Below are 20,383 nucleotides of genomic sequence, written 5' to 3'. Positions count from 1 at the left end.
GGACACTGCAGACTACTGAGATCGCAAAAGGTTAGACAGAGGGCAGGATGTTCAGACAGCTGTGGCTTTATCTGTGAAGGAGAGCTGACTGTGCTCTGCACCCAGTGATCATCCCTACACCTTTGAATGCATTATAGATTTTGTGTGTATTTGCATTTCCTTATACATTTTGTATAATTTAAAGAGAATTTGACATTTTCAGGAGGGTCTGGAGATATACGTTGGTAGCACAGAGGTCAAAACGATGCATGAGTAGCATTGCCTATCGCTCATAGGTGTTTGAACAGAGACAAATGGTACCTGCACCTTTCCGCACTTTACTAGAGAATGGAAGCTAGAAATTCTAAAAAGCAAAGTGAAGGTTTTGTCTGCGCTGCCTTTGCACTTCTATAGTCATGTGGGATACATAAGAACTTAACAAAAAAGAGGGAAACTGTGTCATAGATGGGGTTCTTTATTAGAATTTTAATACAACTTAACTTGCTCTGTTGCTTCCTATTTGTCACAAGCATCTAGCAATCTGAACTATACTGCCTTGAAACTTTGGCAGACCTAGTCTTCATGAGTTCACTCTTTAAAAAAAAGCCATCTAAATCTCAGCTGATATGTTTAGGTGGACATGTGGTGCAGTCCTCCATATGATTGTACTTTTAAAGTTACAGATGGATGTGTCAGATGTTCTATCTCCTTGGATGTAGAAATACATCAAATATTAACACAGTGGTTGCCAACCTTTGTGATGGTACACCTGGAATTTTGAGCTAGCTTAAGCCTGGAATTTTGAATTACTGCTACCAGCCATGCACATGCAGAGTTGCATACTTAATGCTGACAAGTCTGTCTGTCTATCTGCCTATCTTTACTGTCTTTGTGGAAAAGAAAAGAAATGCAAGGAAAATGCACAGAAAATACACTTTTGTCTGCACTAAACATTCTGATTTAAATGTGTTAGCTGTTTCCCAGTTCAACTTTTTGGGGAAAGAAACCAGCCCTTTCACACAGCGAATGACTTGATCACTGTGTATCATGTTATCAGTCACATATGTGTTTGTGAGTAGGGTTTGTTTACACATCATACTAAATGTGCTTAGTGGGGAGGATTTCTGATCCCTGCAAGCAGTGTCCCTCTATGCTATGCTATGGTTGTCTCCCATGCTAGCTGTTTAGGCATCAATATTAAGATTATTTTGTTTTCTCAAGCATTTAGAAATGATTGGTGTAGGTTGCTGCTGGAATTTTCTTCTTCTGACACTTTGATTTTTTGATTCTTCTTTTATACATGCTGTTGCTTTTAAGGTTTTCTTGTACTGAAGTGTGCCTTGACCAAATGGAAACACGTTGTGTTGACTTGGAAGTAATATAGTATTGAACTTCATTGTACATTGGGTTAAAAGGAAATTTGCAGCTGATGAGTAGCTGCCAAGGCCTATTGGGTGTGCTGTTAGAAATCTTACATGATATATGAGAGGCCTCCAAAGGGGAAAGAAAACTGACCTCAGTTCACAATAGAGTGAGACAAAATACAAAAGAAAGCAGTTCTAAAACGGAGATGGTGAGATTCCATAGCACAGAAACTGCTATTTCCTAAGCTTTGCTGGCGCACAGTGGCCAAGATGAAAGATATGTGTTCATATCTGTATTTATTTCAATGTTTATTTTCACTTGTAAGGCCTTTTAACTTTTATTTTGTGACTTCCATCGGCATTTGCCCTTTCTGGGGTGTGTCAGATGAATAAAGGGCCTTTGGATCCCAAACCATCCCTGATCTACCACAACATGTCCCTTTGCCCTCCTACCATAATCAGATCACTGCCGACTGTACATTTATGCTGGTGGACATTTCCACCAAGGTAGCAAGGGCTCGTCCAGGGACATAAATGCTGTTCTAACAGTGGAGCTCCCCTCTGTCAGTTGGAGCGCCACCTTTATAAGATACGAAAAACAGCCTTTTAGATTTAGTATTTCTTATGTAAAAGGGACGCAGGTGGTGCTGAGGTCTAAACCACTGAGCCTCTTGGTCTTGGTCTTGGCAATCAGAAGGTCAGTGGTTCGAATCCACATGATGGTGGTGCGCTCCTGTTGCTCTGTCCCAGCTTCTGCCAACCTAGCAGTTCGAAAGTACACCAGTGCAAGTAGATAAATAGGTACCGTTGCGGCAGGAAGGTAGACGGAGTTTCCATACGCTTAAGTTTAATCATGCTGGCCACATGACCCAGAAAGCTGTCTGTGGACAAATGCCCGGCTCCCTTGGCCTGAAGCGAGATTAGTGCCGCACCCCATAGTCGCCTTTCATGGACTTAACCATCCAGGGGTCCTTTACCTTTTCTTATGTAAACTAGAGCTGCACAAATGGTAACCTTCAAACCCAGTGCATCCCACCAGCCCACATATGACCTCCTGTTTTTGTAGTCTGCCTGTGATTGCAGTACAAGGGTGCCAAGCACTGGTAAGACACAATACATGGCTGATGGACAATATCTGTCATGGCTGTTATAAATTGTTCAAACCTGGATTAAATGTGAAACTATTGCCATTGTTTATTCAGTTGCAAATGCTTAACCTGATATAATAGATCCTGCAATAATTCTGCAGTTACTAACAGAAGCAAAAAAATAATAATACTGCTGGCAGTACTGAACATGTATTTTCCAGTTATTGAAAAATATTTGTCTTTATTGCAGCATGAAAATATAATCCACAAATAAAAGCATCATTAGATTTCACAAAATATATGTTGGCAAATAACTGAGCTGAATTAAACATAATTCATTTGGCGTTCACAAGCTATATTCTACCCTCAGTTTGGGCACATTTATTATTTCTTAAAGTGTTGCTTTGATGCATTTTCTGAAATTAATATTTGGTTACGAAAGGTCATAAGCACAATATTTGTTCAAATGCAGTTCATAAAACTCAGACACAAGCATCCTCATTTTTATTGTTTTTCTCCTTTTATGTTTGGCCAAAGTACTTCAAAGAACACAACTGTGAAGATTTGAATAAAATTACTTTTTCTAAGACAATCCACTGAGAAAAACAATTGGAAAGTGTTGTAATATAATACTACCCATTTTATTTCTAGGGTTGCTGTTGAATGCTGGCTAAAAACAGATTTCACAATCCAGCTAGGTCGGCTTTCTAAAGGGGTCTACTCACTTACCAAATCTGCCATGGGGATCCAGCTGATTCCTACTCACAAGCTTTGCTAGGTAACAGCTACATTCAGCTATAAGGAGCAAAGCAGGTTGAATGAACCAACTGTTGCCTATGTTAATTAATATTACATTAATTACATTACATTAGATTACTGCAACATGTTATACCTGGGCCTGCCTCTGAAGACAGTTCAGAAAATTCAGCTGGTGCCGAATTCCGCAGGCAGATTGCTCACTGGGGCAGGACAATTGGAGCCTATAATATCAGTTCTGGCCCAACTGCACTGGCTGCCAATTAGTTTCCAGGCCCAATTTAAAGTGCTGAATTTCACCTATAAAGCCTTAAATGGCTCAAGACCTCAAGGACCGCCTCTCCCCATATGAACTGACCTTCTTCATGTGCCTTGTCTGCAAGAGATCCAGAAGGTGAAAACGTGAGAATGGGCCTTTACTGCTGTGGCTCCCCATTTGTGGAATACTCTCCCCAGGGAGGCTTACCTGGTACCATCAGTATATATCTTTCTGTGCCAGGCAAAAACGTTTCTCTATAACCAGGCCTTTGGCCTTTACTATCTATGCCCTTTTAGAAGTGGGTGGAATGTTTTCAACTACACACACACACATTAATCAGCAGCTGGCATACTACACCCATGTGCAAATTAATTGAAACAAAGCATGTTTTCTATGCCAAATCAATCAGTCTGTCAAGCATCCACAAAAGAAGATGTTTGGGGGATGCTTCAGTTATTATGGTGTCGAAAGCCTGCAGCCAGTAGGAATGATGTGCTTGCCACAATATATTGAGGTTCTACGAAAAAGAGTTATTCCAGAACTGGAAAAGAAGTATCCTGACGGTACTGGGATATTGCAGCAGGACCTAGCCCCCTGTCACACATCGAAAGTGCTGAAGAAATTCATGACAGAGTAGCAAATACAGTTACTTGATTGGCCAGGGACTTCCCCGGACATAAATCCCATTGAGAATTTGTGGGCTATATGCGAAACAAACAATTAATTTAGTACAGTAGTTTATTGTACAAAACTCAAATATACGTACATTAGTAATGGATATGACCTCAGCTATTTTTAAGCAGCATTTGAACGCGGTTTGGCATGGAGTCTACTATTTTCGAACAGTCACTGTTGATTTTTGGATCCCTGTACCACACTTGAATCAGCACCTGAATGAGCTGGTCCATAGTTGTACAGTGTACAGTACGGAGGCGACTTTGGCATATACCCCACAAATTCTTAACACCATAATAATTGAATCATCCCCAAAACATCTTCTTTTGTGGGTGCTTGACAGACTGATCGATATGGCATAGAATACATGCTTTGTTTCAATTAATTTGCACAAGGGTGTACATGCTACAAGCAAGCATTATATTAGCATGAAGAAACATGAGTTAGGAGACATACTTAATTTGGGTTGTGATCTTACAGTCCCTGGGCTATAGGTTCCTTTGTATCTCTCTTTCTGAGAATGGAGATACATTTGCCCTCAGAGACTGGATAGCACTTCCACAACATTGTCAAAAGGTCTGCAACTGGTTATTCTCCAATGTCAGGGAAGAGTTGAAGGAGACCTGTTCTAGGGCCATGTCCTTGGTGCGCTGTGCAGGATCCATAGCCTCTCATTCCAACAACACACCTCTGCAGCAAAATAACCCAGCTTAATTTCTATGCCACTTTTTCACAGTAAAGTGTGTCCAAAGCAGCTCTCAGTAAAAACCAGCTTATTATCGAAATACAGCATCACATCCAAATTCAAATAATACAAAACAAGCTAACTAACACAGCACAAGATAAATTCATCGCAATGAAATGATCTGAACTTAATACATAGTAAATGCAAAGCACCATCAAAACAAACAGGATTTAAAACAAAAACAATGCAACCCTCACTATTAGCTCTAGCCTTGCTTTACCCCAGGGGGTCAGTTCAGAGCTCTTGGAAGCAGAGTCCTCTTACCAGGCTTGGCTCTGGCTCCCTCATCCATCCTCCAAAAGAAGGTGTCAGCAGCAGAAAGGAAGTGCTGTGAAGTGGCAATGATGAGAAGTCCTCTTTCCCCATCTCCTAGATGTTCTGACTGCCTTACTGCAGCAGAGGACAAGGCCTGTTATAGCAATTAGTGCTCATCCAAAAATGCCCCCCAAATTTACCGCTCCGTTTAGTGATTGAAAGGAATTTGGGATCCGTGAGGTGGGGGGGGGGTCTTTGGTGGTGTCAGAACAGAGGTGGTTTTTATTTCATAAAAAAAATAAAATCCTTTCGGGCATTTATTTTTCCCCATGCCGTGTGGAATCGTTGAAGCGCCTCTTCTTCTCCAACTCCCTTCTCTCCCAGTGCTCCCTGGAATAGCCATATCACTGTTCCACTAAGATTTCTGGGAAGGGGAAATGTTGACCCTTTATGGTAGTCATTTCAGCTCACCTCACCTCCAAAACCCTATCAGAGCCATGTTACATCATTACATAACATTGTCCAAGGAGCCTTGTTGGAGCGTCAGAGTGGTGGCTGCCAGGAGAAGATTTGCCCACCTTGTGGTACACAGAAGTGGCAAAACAATTGTTTAAAGGAAGGGGGCAATAATTTAGGAGTAATGGATGGATGGCTCAAATTACAAAGGCATTGCTGCAAATGCTTCATTGGACTTTATTCATATGATCTGATTATATTTGTGCATGAGGTATTATTTAATTTGGCTTCTTCATTTTATAAATGCAATACTGAATAGAAGTGACTGTTGAGGTTATAAGACTTCCAGCCACAGAAATAGCACTCCAATAACTGAGTTTCTCGAATGGAAACTCCTCTGGCCTTAGGCATCACCAAGTCAAGGAAACTATTTTCTGAAACACTTTAAAATAATCTTGTTAAGCCATAGAACAACATCAAAAGGAAAGGCTTCCTAGATGTTCAGCTGCTGACAAGGGAAATCAGCAGCTTAGGAATTGCAGACAGCTTCACACCCCATTAATTTAAATTCCTTGCTTGCTTGGTGGAACATGAAGTTTTAGGAAATTCCTAAAAATCCGCTTCAGGCTCCTTGAGTAAGCAGGGTAGGGGTGGAATCTCCTACTGTTTGCATATGGAGAAAATTTCATTAAATGTAATTCCCCAGGGCTCACTAATATTCACTTCCCCCCAATAGGTCTCATTAGGAGAATTAGTATGTCTGAATTCTGCTCTTCAGAAAGGACTTCCTGGGTCATCGTACTCTATAAAATTAGGGGATAAAGCTCAAGCTCCCAAAGTTACTGTGGTGCTGATTTTCTCCTCCCGTCTCTCCTTTACTGCGCTTTCTGTGGGGAATGAGAAAAGGGCAAACCTCTACACATTGTTGAGCAACGTGAATTTATGGTGGATACTGTGGAAGCACTATGTAAAGTGCTACTAGAGGATTGTCTGTCATTTTGACAGGCAGGGGAAGGGGAAGGGGAGGGGGAAGGATGGAAGGACACATGAGAAATTTGTTCTTGGCAAATAGAACCTGACCTGGCCCTTGCCTTCTAGGCTAATGTGTTTGCTGAGAACAGTTGCAAAATTCAGAGAAATGTGAAATCTGAAGGATAATTATATTCCAATCTGCACAATAGGCAGGGAGGTGTGGAATCAGAAGCAATAAGTCGCTAAGGAAGGCAGTGATTAGCCTCCCATCCATTGCAATCTTTAATGTATACTATACCAGAAAATATATTATTTCCACATAAAAGCTATTTGGGGAGGCAGATAACATGCACCATCAGTATATCTGATCACTTACAGTCGTCCTGATTCATACAAGTATGTGCTAAGTTGGAGGAATTCCTCCAGTTGTAAACATACACAGTATTTTTAAGCAACTGATCTGGTATTTTAACTCACCATTTCTGTCAGAATAAAGGCAATACAGTGGTAGCTTGAGTTAAGAACTTAATTCGTTCTGGAGGTCCGTTCTTAACCTGAAACTGTTCTTAACCTGAGGTACCACTTTAACTAATGGGGCCTCCCGCTGCCACCACGCCACCGCTGCACGATTTCTGTTCTTATCCTGAAGCAAAGTTCTTAACCCGAGGTACTATTTCTGGGTTAGCGGAGTCTGTAATCTGAAGTGTCTGTAACCTGAAGCGTCTGTAACCCAAGTGGTACCTCGGGTTAAGAATTTAATTCGTTCTGGAGGTCCATTCTTAATCTAAAACTGTTCTTAACCTGAGATACCACTTTAGCTAATGGGGCCTCCCGCTGCCGCTGCACGATTTCTGTTCTCATCCGGAACAGAAGGTACTATTTCTGGGTTAGCAGAGTCTGTAACCGGAAGCATCTGTAACCCAAGGTACCATTGTATGTGCAAAAACATATTAACAGTACATAAATTCCTAAATGTAAACTTGATGAAAAAATCTTTGACTGCTTCTTGTTAATGAAGATTTCCATTCCTTGCTTAAATCAGGCTTTTGGGCTTATTAATATTGGAGAGTTCAAATTGCTGTATTATCCAGGGAAATTTGAAATACTTCAGGGAATCCGCTGAGTAGTTAAACTAAAGTTTTCTGCCATTTGGGGAAGAAGCTATTTCAAGTGATCAAGGGAAAGCAAATAAGCATGACTGACAACCCTAAAGCTGACTTGTAGAACACTGGTCTATTTAACGTACAGCTAAAGCAATAAAAACAAAAGAAAAAAAGAAAATGAATTCAGCTGTGCTGTTTCCCCTTTGGTCTTACAGCATTTAATAAATGTTTTGTTATTTCTCGTCATACTCTCAAAACATGTGCAATATAATCTCTTTCGGAAGAAACAACAATTGTCAACTTAATTGACATATGAGAGGATGGAATTCTGTGTTAATTCATTTCCTGTGCTGTAAAAGTTGTCTGAGTCTATTAATTTCTCTTTACACAATATACAGCTTTGGAACAGAGATTCCTTTTTCATATCACAGCACTTCTTTTCTGATTATACAAACTGCATATGTGACTGCATTTGGAACACTGTGTCTCGCCTCAAAAAGGATGTTTCATTTTTCACAGATATGTGCATTTTAAGCCCACTTTACTGTATGGACGCAGGTGGCGCTGTGGGTTAAACCACAGAGCCTAGGACTTGCCAATCAGAAGGTCGGCAGTTCAAATCCCCACAACAGGGTGAGCTCCCGTTGCTCCATCCCTGCTCCAGCCAACCTAGCAGTTCAAAAGCACGTCAAAGTGCAAGTAGATAAATAGGTACCGCTCTGGCGGGAAGGTAAACGGCATTTCCGTGCGCTGCTCTGGTTCGCCAGAAGCAGCTTAGTCATGCTGGCCACATGACCCGGAAGCTGTATGCTGGCTCCCTCGGCCAATAAAGCGAGATGAGCGCCACAACCCCAGAGTCGGTCACGACTGGACCTAATGGTCAGGGGCCCCTTTACCTTTACCTTACTGCAGTGTATGCATTTTTGTACACACTATTCAGCTAGAAAACTGCATGGCAAAATTCAGAGAAGTGCTAATGTTGAAAGATGGCTATGTTTCAGTTTGTGTATTGTTTTGGGGAGTGTGGATTTTGTCGGTTCCTCAACTGAATCAGATTTATTTCCCATGCTTACCTGTGGCCCTCCACAACTGTCTTCATCCCTGACCATTGGGTATTAAGATATGGGTATCTGTACATGGTCACAGTTGGTTGAGGTTGGTAAAATAAGTGCATAAGCCTCAGGGTATAAGTACAATGGTACAGTTAAGCAAATTTAGAATTAATAACCCTACAGTGCCCCCCACCCCTATTTAGATTGCAATGTATATTACTTCACTCATTGCTATATTTGGGGCCGCCCTACTCTTTTAGCTGAAGAGGGTCCTTGACTTCTGCCCCAAAGTGCTGCCTTGACAAACAATGCAAGTATGACTACATAGACTCAAAAATGTATTGTCAAAGTTTGTCAGAAATGCATTACAAAGTTCATGAGGTCGGAGCTACCTGCTGGTCTGTTGGTAAAGTATAAGAGATGGGCGTTTGCCACAAACACACAAAAACACAATTATGGGGGTGGCGGGGCAGAGTGTAGAATGCGATACTGAGCACAGAGACCATCTTTCTGAAAAAATATTTTTTTTAAAAAACAACATTTCTAGTCCTTAGAGTAGGTATTTGGATTCATTCCAAGAATGGTCATGCTACCTTCTCAGGCTAAAGCCTCATGGGCCTATCTGGTGATGGGGGTTTGGAGGAGGTAGGGATATCAAGGGCCATTCCTCTGAAAAATTGCACTTGAATTCTTTTCCCCTGAAGATGAAGGATTGGGGCCCTGGCTCACGAGACTGAGCTTCAGTGGCTGCCAATTCAACAGGGGGACTCTGTAGGTTCAGGGCTTCTTCTACCTCATGGCAGCCATATTTCCAGGTTAGAAACACAGGTCACAGCAGTCTCTAGACTCAACAAATTGCAGAAAGTGGGGGGAGGGGAAGAATAAAGGAAAATATGAAAACGTGAATAAAAGTTGAGAACAAATTAGTAGGCAATGCAATATACATTGATTTGACCTTTTAATGCTGGAGTTGTTTTAAGATCAGTTTGAGTACTGATGCTTTCGAGAGATTTCTTACTAACAGTCCATAGCGGGACAGTAGTATAGGAATTATAAAATTTGGCAATTTTTATCTCAAACGCACCAGGGAGAAGGATGGGGCCATTCACCTTGTCAATTTCAAGAATATGTTGTTTAGTATTTGAAATAAATACAGTGGTTCCTCGGGTTATAGGCGCTTCAGGTTACAGATGCTTCAGGTTACAGACTCCGCTAACCCAGAAATAGTACCTCAGGTTAAGAACTTTGCTTCAAGATGAGAACAGAAATCGTGCGGCGGCGGCAGCGGGAGGCCCCATTAGCTAAAGTGGTACCTCAGGTTAAGAACAGTTTCAGGTTAAGAACGGACCTCCAGAACGAATTAAGTTCTTAACCCGAGGTACCACTGCACTCGAAATAAAATAGAATGTGGCTGGATTTCTTTGCGCCAATCTTGCTTGTTTTGATTTAAATAATTTATTACACTTCAACAGTATTTCAGTTTATTGTGGGAAGTGTGCAGATGTTTTTACAGGCTGGAATGCAATCTTCTCCTGCCCTAGATCAGTCATAACTGCTTGATGCAGGCGTTTCCACACTTACACAATCAGGCTTGGCGCCATGTTTGAGAGGGCCCTCAGCAAGGTGCCGTGTGGTGTGCCCCCCATAATGTCCTAGGTGGGTGCCCCAAAGCTTATCAGAGGGCACAGTAAAGAATTGGGGATGGGTGGCAGTGCGGAAAGCAGTGTCGCTGTATCTGCCCAGTACTCCCTCACCCCAGCACTGTGAAGAGAAACACCTGGTGAGGCAGCTGCAAACACCCCCATTTTCATTATCCTCAGTGTCTCACTCTCAGCATAGGCCACAATCACACCATACTCTTAAAGCACTATGATGCCATTTTGAACAGTCATGGTTCACACACACAATTCTGAGTGGTGTAAGAATCTATCCCTCCACACAGAGGACTCTGGGAATTGTGGCTCTGTGAGGGGTCTGGTATACACCTCAACTACCCCAATTAAATCAGGACATCCTGTTTTGGGCTGCCGTGCTCTCAGCATGGCACCTAAAAATGTGTGAGACTGTGGAGCCCAAAAACATGTGTTTTGGGGGGGAAATGTGAGACCACACAGGTCATGTGACTTGTGTGGCAGTGCAGTTGGGGAAAAACACATCCTGGTTTTCAATCTCAACATGTTGGAGGGTATGGACTGGAGGGCCTGAGCATCCTTAACAGAATTCTGCTTAAAGCCATGACTGCTTAAAGTGGTATAATAGTGCATTAAATGTATGGCGTGAATGTGGCCATATTGTAGGTAGGGCCCCAAGGCATTGGAGATCATGAAGATTGTGGAAGCAGCACTTCCCTTTACAACACGGGACATAAAAATGTGGGGGGTTTTTTGTTTGATTTTTAAAAAGGGAAGCCAGTCTCAGTCATGGTAGACCCTGGCATTTGCTCTGCTCTTCTGGGTGCTGATTCCAAGCCTCCACATATATTAAACCCACAAATGATGCTTACTAACCTGCCTGAAATGAGTTTCTTGTTTAGTTCTCTGGAAATATGTATCTGTTTGTCATCTTTTACTTTCCTCCAAGGGCCTTAGAGTAGAGTACATTGGACTCTCTTATTTATTTGTACAATATTCCTGTGAGGTACCTCAGGCTTAGTGATTTGCCAGAGACCAGTGCTTAAACTACAAAGGACCATAGGCGGCCTGGTCATTCTCCCTACTTTTTGTGATGGGTCCCTTAGCCGCACTTTTTAGAAGGCCACACTGTAGGTGGGGGGATGATTTGACTAAAATTGGGGAAATCCTTTGGTGGGGCCTCCTTTCTCCTATCATTTGAACACCTTGTCATTTGAACACCTTGTCATCTAAGCATCACAACACTATAGCCATTTGATTTGAATCTTGATTTCTCCAACACACAACACAGTCTAGCCACTGTCCTAAACTAGCTTTTAAAGTGTAAATTCACCTGCCTTCTCTGTTTTGCTTTAGTTTAAAAAAGTGAAACATCACAGAAAAAGACAACATAAAAAAATCATTATATGGAATACGAAAAATGGCAACAATTTAAACAAAGGTAACAGTACAATACTATAAAAACAAAGAGGGGAAACTGTGAATAGCTGATCTTAAGATAAAGCAGCAGTTTGTTCTTAAAGCTTGCTAGACTAATAAGATATTTACTAAGCAGCTAAAGATAAGTAGAGGAAGCCTAGCAAATCTCTACCTGGATGAAGTCCCACTTTCTCAGGGCAACCCTTAAAGTGAATGTGAAAGTCATCCTGCATATGCATGAGTCCCATATGTATGTTGCAGAGCCATACAGGGAACCTGACTGCTATCTGCCTTTGCCTATGAATGAGTTTGGGTTTCAGTAGAGAAGGTAACATTTAATTATACCTTTTCCCCCCTGTTTCTACAGACATTCCCAATGGGGCTTGGAGATGGACAGCTCTATACCTGGACAGATGGCTTGAAAAGAAAGGACTGGCATGACTATGAAAGTATTCAAAAAGATGCCATGCGTTCAGGTGGGATGTTTAGAGTAAATTAGTATTTAACTTCCTCCTTTACACACTGGGATACCTTCCTTTTTCTTATTCTTTTGCATTAGGCCTGGCAAAGCAATATCTGCAGGAATCTCTTTGGAATATACACACACACACACACACACACACACACATATATATATATATCACATTCCTATGTTATGTAGAATCAGAATCACATGAAGAATTAAGATCACTTAGAAATAGCCACTTGAATTGCCAAAATAAAACCTGTATCAATTGCATTATTTAGCAGGTGATTTTTTTTTTATTATAGTGTTGTAAGTTGTAAAAGCTTTAACAAGATCCACTTCTCCACATTATTATCAATTACTTTGAGGGTCTTTTTCCAGCTGCTTTGATTTCTTCATTCACTTGGATCCCACTCCAAAATACTTAGGGTGGCGCACATGTGAGGAAGATGAGGTTGTGGAAGAGTGACTTGCCAAAGATCTCTTGGGGAATTTGAAGCTGGATCTCCCTAGTCATGGTCCAGCATTAGCCACACCATTCTAGAACTGGTACATCTATATCCCCTCCCCCCCCCCCCCGCCAAAGGGTTTACTCTGCCAGTTGTGTGAGATCTGGCTCCTGGCAAGTTGTGGCCAGATCACCGTCTCTCAGCCTAAAATATCCCACAGTGAGGATGTTGGGGGCGGGGAGCACTGAGATTCTTGGAAGAAGGATAGCTTAAAATGTAATTTACAGTTGTTGTTCTAGCAAGACCAGAAATACAAGTGAAGAGAATACTTTGCAAGATCACTTACATTTTCTTTTTAAAAAAACAAAAACTCCAAACATCATCTGTTTGATTAGCTACATTTAAATATTCTAAAGTCTTGCTCCTAATTTTGTCATCTTCTAACCAAAGTTGTTTGTTGCAGTAAACAAAAGTCAATCATTTTAGTGCAGCTGGGGCATCACAGCTTCATTCTAATGAGAAATCAGTATTAACCTAAAAATAATCCTTACTTGTATCCCCTAAGGATCGGAATTAACAAGAGGAATTACATCTCTTGATTGGGGATTAGGAATTTATACTTTTCTCTCTTTTTTTAAACATGCAAAATCATGTCATGCTGACAACCACTTCACAAACACAGTTCTGAAAACACAACTTTGTGCATCAACGTCAGTAGTTAGATTTTGTGTGTCTGTTTCCCTGCAAAGGGCCTTTCCCCAAAATTTTAGAGCCCTGAGTTTAATCCACTGCTCTTTGGTGGTTATGTGATTCCTTGTGGTGCACATGCAAAGAAATGAACTCTTAGGCAATGCAGTAAGTGGCAATGTTACTTCCAGTTGGCCAGAGCAGTCACAGTGGCTCCCAACCAACACATAGTACCATGGGTTTCTAGCTTCTGGGAGCTATTGTGACTGCTCTCCTAAGTGATACTGCATTGGCATCTGTTGCACAGTGTAGGGGATGCCTGAGGTCTTCTGGAACAATGGCGGTTGGGGCACTGTCAGTTCACAATGTAGGAGTATACAATGTAGGAGTTCACAATGTAGGAGTATAACTCAGAATGTTATTACACATTTTTTTGCATGCAGTCTTTCCCTAATTTTGTGCTTCTCTTTGGTGGACATTGAATTTTCCTTACATAATACTGGGGGCAAATAGAAACAATACGATACCTCAACATACCTGCTACTATTACACTTAGTGTAAACCATGCAGGAGACTTTTTGAGAAGAAGTACAGAAATGTAGCAAACAAACACAGGACAAGTAGTGCCTGTGACAAAATGTTGCATTGTAGAGTGCTCCTATTCATGGTCCAAGCCAGCCAACCATGCTGCTTTTCAGGATACTCCAGGCTTCCTCAAACCTGGCCCTCCAGATGTTTTTGGCCTACAACACCCATGATCCCTAGCTAGCAGGACCAGTGGTCAGGGATGATGGGAATTGTAGTCTCAAAACATTTGGAGGAGCGAGTTTGAGGAAGCCTGGGATACTCCATCCCATTTCCCTCCCCTACAGTTTTAAGAGGTGGTTTCTTGACAGATATTCAGCATTCCTTGGTCACTGAATATCCTCAGACCTCAGTGTGTTCTTTGCAGGCTCAGATGTTTCCCCTTAATACTTTTGGTACTTTTAGAAACCTTGAGTTGCCTCTGATAGTTTGCTCAGTAGGCCTGATTTGGCTGTCAGAAAACTTTTGAGTTTACTATTATAGTGCTAGATTTGTTTAGTTGCTGTTTCCGTGATTGCAAACTATACAAAGCAAAGGAGAAGAGGTCAATAAAAAGCAACATGGATAGCTCATCACCACTTTCCTTCCCACATAATTCTCATCCATTTCCAAAACCAAGCATACTGAAGGCAGCACATATACTGCTAGAGCCAATATGGTGTTGTGCAAAGTACGGTGCCTATTACAGAATGTCTCTTTGGTAGTAGGGAGCCCTTTAGTTGTTGTGGGCTGTAGACACTCATGACTCATGAACATGAAATTTATTACAGTGAGAGACCAGCTTGTGAAACACAAATGGAACTACAATCCCAATAGCAAAACAAACATTTAAAACAATATACAACAATGGATTTTAAGTTTAAGAATGCGATAGGCATATAAACACATAAAAATTTCAAGATAGACAACCTTAGAGAAATGTCCCAGAGTCGCCCGTGGATCCGAGTTTGGGAATTTTCTTAACAAACTAGATTGAGTAACTCTATTCAAGAGATGCAGGAGAATGCTAACACACCTTGAAATTGCTATATTTTAACTTTTTTGATTATAAATCATATTAACACTTGCAGTCCACTTCTCACACACACACACCCAAACACACACACACCATTTTTATCATGGATGGCACTTCTGTACAATTGTAGTAAAATGGCCACATCCGTAGTCATAGAATCATAGAATTGTAGAGTTGGAAAAGACCACAAGAGTCTGCTAGTCCAACCCTCTGCAATGTAGGAATATTTTGCCCAATGTGGGTCTCAAACCCACAACCCTGAGATTAAGAGTTGTGAGCTATCCCAACTGAGCTATCCCAACAGTGAAGGAAGATTAGCAGATAAAAATTGATGATGATGCTGGAGATGATGCAAGTCAACTGATTTGGTATGAAACCACACATTGAGAATATACATGCATCCATAAGCACTATAAGCATAGATAAAAATGGTACAATTTAGCAGCCACTAGTGTGTAATCCTTACAGGGCATGAATAGCTAACTGCTAAAGTAACTGCTGCTCCAAGCTAGCATTACAGTGTATAAAGGACTAATCTTACTGCAAGGCCGGTACAATATTCTTGAAGCCAGTCTGATGCCAGTGGGCAGACAGCAGTTCTTTTGATGGCAGCCTCCGTTGCTTTGAGGCAGGGCTGACGCTTATCTAGTCAGCTGTGCTGCCAGGTAAGTGTTCCAGCATCAATTAGAAATCCATTTTCAAGCATCTGATTTCCTCCAGCCAATCCCAAGGCAGATGGCAAGCAGCCAGCTCCAAATGCTAAGCTTCTTCCATTCCCAGAATGCCAGTCTCGATCCAGTGCCTTATTGGCTAATCTTAACATATGTTTTCTCATGATGCTTAACATATGTTTTTCTCATGAAGTATCATTTTCAGTGTAAAGAGTCTAATGTCATATAATACAGAGCTGGTGTGCTTCCGAGTATTTTGTAGAGGTGGGAATTTCAGCAGTTGCAGCTTTTTATGGCAAGTTGTCCTGACCAAAATCCCCTCCTGTGTACAATTCTTACTGGTACAGCAATTCAGCAGGACATGTTGTACCTTCAGGTTCATCCTCATGTATGGAATACTGTTTCCAAATGGAGAAATTAAAGACCTTGCAGCAGTCCCATGAAGTCCACCAAAAAGCATTTATACATGGTGGTGGCACTGTATAAGGCAGGTGCAGAAGTTCAAACGTCTTACTAAGCACATTGCCTTAATGCAGCAAGAATTCTCAATCCATAATGCAGCAATAATGCTCAATCCATACATGCCTACATCCTAGCACAAAGCCACCGTGGGTGTGATTGACTTTATGCATCTATCGTACGGGGCAGAAGTGCTTTTTGGCACCTTTTACAAAGTTTTAATATCTTTTATGTTAGCATTCGAAAGAACTATTTTCAATGTAAGATACATTGTGATGGTACTTTGCTAAGAACTGGGTATTTGTCTGTGGTTGAGTAAGTACATCTGCGGAAGAAAGAGAAATAAGGATATATGCATGCCTATACTATTATTATTATTATTATTATTATTATTATTATCATATACTACACTTAAAAGATCACAGGGCAGTTCACAACATACAAATTCAAAATGAGAACACAAAATACATAGTAAAAATTAAAATTAAAAAAAACGCCCCTCCCACAAACACATTTAAAAGGCCATTTATTGTTTATCAGCTAAAGACCTGGTTATAGAAGAACATTTTTGGCTAAAGAGATGTAACAAAGGTGCCAGGTGAGTTGACCGGGGAGAACATTCCACAAACAGGAAACCACTGTAGAAAAGGCCCATTCTCATATTGCCATCATCCAGACCTCTCATAGAGGCACATGAAAAAGGGCTTCAGATTATGGTCACAGGGTTGATTCATACAGGAAGAGGGAATCCTTGAGTTATTGCAGCCCTCGGCTGTTTAAGGCTTTATAGGTCAAAAACAGAACTTTGAATTGGGCCTGGAAACTAATCAGCAACCAGTACAGTTGGGCCAGGATTGGTATTATGTGCTCAAACCATCTTACCCCGGTGATCAACCTGGCCGCAGATTTCTTCACCAGCTGTAGTTTCCAAATCATCTTCAGAGGCAGCTGCATGTATAACATGTTCCAGTAATTTAACCTAGAGGTTACCAGAGCATAGACAACAGAGCATAGCCTCCCCTCACCTCATAAAAGGGTGGGAAGGTAATTTTCACAAGTTCTCCCTCCCTATCTATAGCTGTGCAGAATGATCCATTTTTAAATTATTGAAAATGGTTCTAATGCATGATTTGAGAACATTTTGTTAAATACATTATTAAAATGGACTGATTATTTTCTTAGCCACCAGCTATAATTTTCAAATGGTAGATCAAGGCAACTTTTGCCACAAATTAGTACTATATTAGCAATTTAAGGTTGGATCTAGAGTTCCTGTGAGCAGAACTTTGGATGGTACTTTAGGATGCTTCAGTGTAAAATGATAAGTCCTGCTAGAGGAATGAAGGAAGATGGGTTTTTTTTCCCAATTCCTGCTTCCTTTCCTGCCAAAGCACGCTGTATCTCCCAAAAAAACATGCTTCTGATAGTTGGCAAACCCTCTGGAACAGAATGGGACCTGCCCGATAGGGATACAGAGGGAGGGAGAAATGGTGAGAGTTACCTTCCCACCCTTTTATAAAGGCTCCACTGGATTCCAATCCCCTCTGTCAATGGTAGGAGCCTTCCAGTTCAGAGAAGGGCAAGTCTAGATCCTACCTGCTTCACAGGATGGACTCTGTTGCTGCTCAAGGTTGCTATCACCAAGAGAGTATTTTCTGGAAGCCCAAGGGAGGGGGAATTTATTGTAGCAGGGTAACAGATCACTGTAATTGTGCAAACCTAAATTTCAGGTATTTCCTTGAATCTTTCCCTCATAATACTAACAGTCTTGAGGTGACCGAGGTTCAAAGTGACTGTAGGGACCATGACTTATGTTTCTCTCAAGTTGTAGTCTTGCAGCTTTAAATATTACTTCTTTTACTCAGTGCCAGCCATGATTTAGTTCACCTTCTCCAGTTGGGTTTTGCAGCACCTATTTAATTACTGCAGATGTAATAAAAATTTAAGGTCTTATAAATATAATAAATGTTCATAAATGTACCAACCAAGCATGAACATAGATATGTGGACCACATGTCTGGAGCAGTGCAGGAAGACCATCCTGAAACCATTTTGACTCCCAAATTGACCAAATGTTTTCTCTGCAAGGAGGGAGGGGGTGAGGGAACCTTCCCATTGTCTCAGGAATTGGGTAATCACCATCTGAAAGGAATGGGCAGACTACCAGGAAAGGCAATCAGATAAGGCATTATCAGATAACCTGGCAGACAGGAAAAACAACAACATTCAAATTTCTTTTGTAGACCGCCTTTTCTGTGATGTAGGTATGATGAATGGAGAGGTGTTCTTGAGCTCCAGGGTAGGGAATTTAAAATGTCTATATAGTATAAGGGCAGGCACATCTTTGTTCTGGGTCCTCCTGCGTGTGAGGGTAGAACCCTGTTGCAACAGCTTTAATAAAGATCAGACTTACTAGCTGCTTTGCTTCTCAATATTCTCTGGTTGGTCTCTGTTATTTTCTCCTACCTATAGAGAACCCACTTAAGGGCTCTATATGGGCTCTTGGATACCCCATAAGGGAAGAAGGGCAGATTTTGTTTACAACACAGACATTCTGCTACAACACATACCTTTCCTAGAATGTCACTTGGTTTGTTTAAACCCTGCAGCCTCCTTCCTGTAAAGCTGAATTCCTTCAAATTATCTGGGCATGCACTGGATTCCTTTTATCTATGCAGGTCAGCCCATGATTGAATCAAAGCGCAAATGCTTTTAATGTTGAGATAAGTTGTGTTTTTCACAAGCTGGCTGGTTTGCTGTCTACAAGGCTTGGCTCTAGGAAGCAACCTGCTGCCAGTCTGTTCTTATGTTAAATCGGAGAAAAGGCATTCTAGCAGTTGTGGCATTTGGTGATAAGTAGCTGGGCTAAATAGAAGATATACTGCACATCCCCTAGCTACAAAGCTGTGATTAGTTTCAGCTGGCTGCAGAAAACACAGTCTTTTTGGAACGGTGATAGTGCTGTGTAACTTAAATCAGAACATGGAGGATTCCTTATCTCCCATCGCACACTCTGGCATTCCAAACACACTGGACACACTTGACTGCCAGCATTTATTTCTATTCCAATCTAACATTACAATATGTTGGTATTATGGACTATATCAAACCTTTCTTGTTCTCAAAAATGTACTTGTACGTCCCATTGAAGCAGCCAAAGTGTGGTGTTTCAAAGCAAGGGTTTGTTTGTTTAGGGAGCAGCAGGGTTTAAACAAGGATTTAGAGATGTGTTCATCACCAGCTTTGCACCCTGTTGTATTCCCCCTGTGAACAGAAAATAAAGCAGTGGTATAGCAGGGCAGATAATTCATACTGTGCATTTGCAAAATACATTGAAAACAACAGCGGGGCCCCTGTCCCCCACTAAAGACATATAAATCTGTCAATTTTGGTTTCTCTCTGCTTCTATTTTTTTTTCCAATTTTAGGCTCAGTTTGCTACATATCCACATCAGTCTGCAATCAGTTGGCAAGTCCTTACAAAACACCATCAGAATTTTAGTGAGAGTTTCTCCTAATAAACATGTTTTATAAGCAATTTTACCTATTGTTGTTGTTTACAACCATGCAATAAAAACAACTAAAATTGGTTTTAAAACAATACCCTCCCCCCCCAAGTCAGTTTTAAAACCAATAGAAATAAATACCCAAGTCAGAGACCTGAAACATGCCTCCCCCTAATCTAGCTAGAAAAGCTTGTTGTGATCGCGGGGGGAAGGGGCACTGTCTCTATTTGAATATCCAAGTGCACGACTGCCCATAGCTCTTACAAAGTTGGTGAAAAGCACAAAAGCACCCCTGGCCATCAAGCTCACCACTGCGTCCACACAGTGCCTTCTGATGGTAAATCTCAAAGCTGACCACTTCCTAAGATGGCTAGTTAAGCCATAGTGTCTAATCAAACAGGCTTAATTGACTTTTTTTATTATTTTGAATAAGGGACCATCTCTTATATTCAGAGACGTCGAGTTCCACCCAACATTGGGGGGGGGGGCCCCTCATCATGTGTTCATGATGTCACACATGCAACACACATATGTGACATCATGTGCATTGGGATAAGGCCTACTGCCACTGCAGGGAGGCCCGGCAAGGCTCACCACTGCTGTGGGGAGGCCCGGCAAGGTCCGACCACTCAAGATTGGGGGCCTCAGCCATGTCCCTACATACTGGGGGGGGGGGGGGCTGAAGTGCCTTTGCATAGAGTTGGTGCCTGTGCTTATATTGTATGTTTCTTACATTTAACTGCTGAATATGAAAGCCACAACAAATTCAATCCTATTGTTTACTCACTAAAT

At 41.4% G+C, this 20,383-nt stretch overlaps 1 protein-coding gene across 5 annotated transcripts in view; it reads left to right on the top strand.

Annotated features, from left to right (window-relative positions):
- GALNTL6 (polypeptide N-acetylgalactosaminyltransferase like 6) overlaps positions 1 to 20,383 on the top strand; it is a 504,553-nt gene that overhangs the window by 188,110 nt on the left and 296,060 nt on the right. For all 5 annotated transcript variants that reach the window (XM_081021716.1, XM_081021719.1, XM_081021718.1 and 2 more), the window contains exon 3: positions 12,122 to 12,230. In XM_081021716.1, the coding sequence (XP_080877842.1) occupies positions 12,122 to 12,230 (109 nt within the window). The remainder of the gene's footprint in view (positions 1 to 12,121; positions 12,231 to 20,383) is intronic.

Source organism: Podarcis pityusensis, assembly GCF_964106645.2.
Source record: "Podarcis pityusensis genome assembly, chromosome: 9".
Lineage (NCBI taxonomy): Eukaryota > Metazoa > Chordata > Lepidosauria > Squamata > Lacertidae > Podarcis > Podarcis pityusensis.
This window is presented reverse-complemented; position numbering and strand designations above follow the sequence as displayed.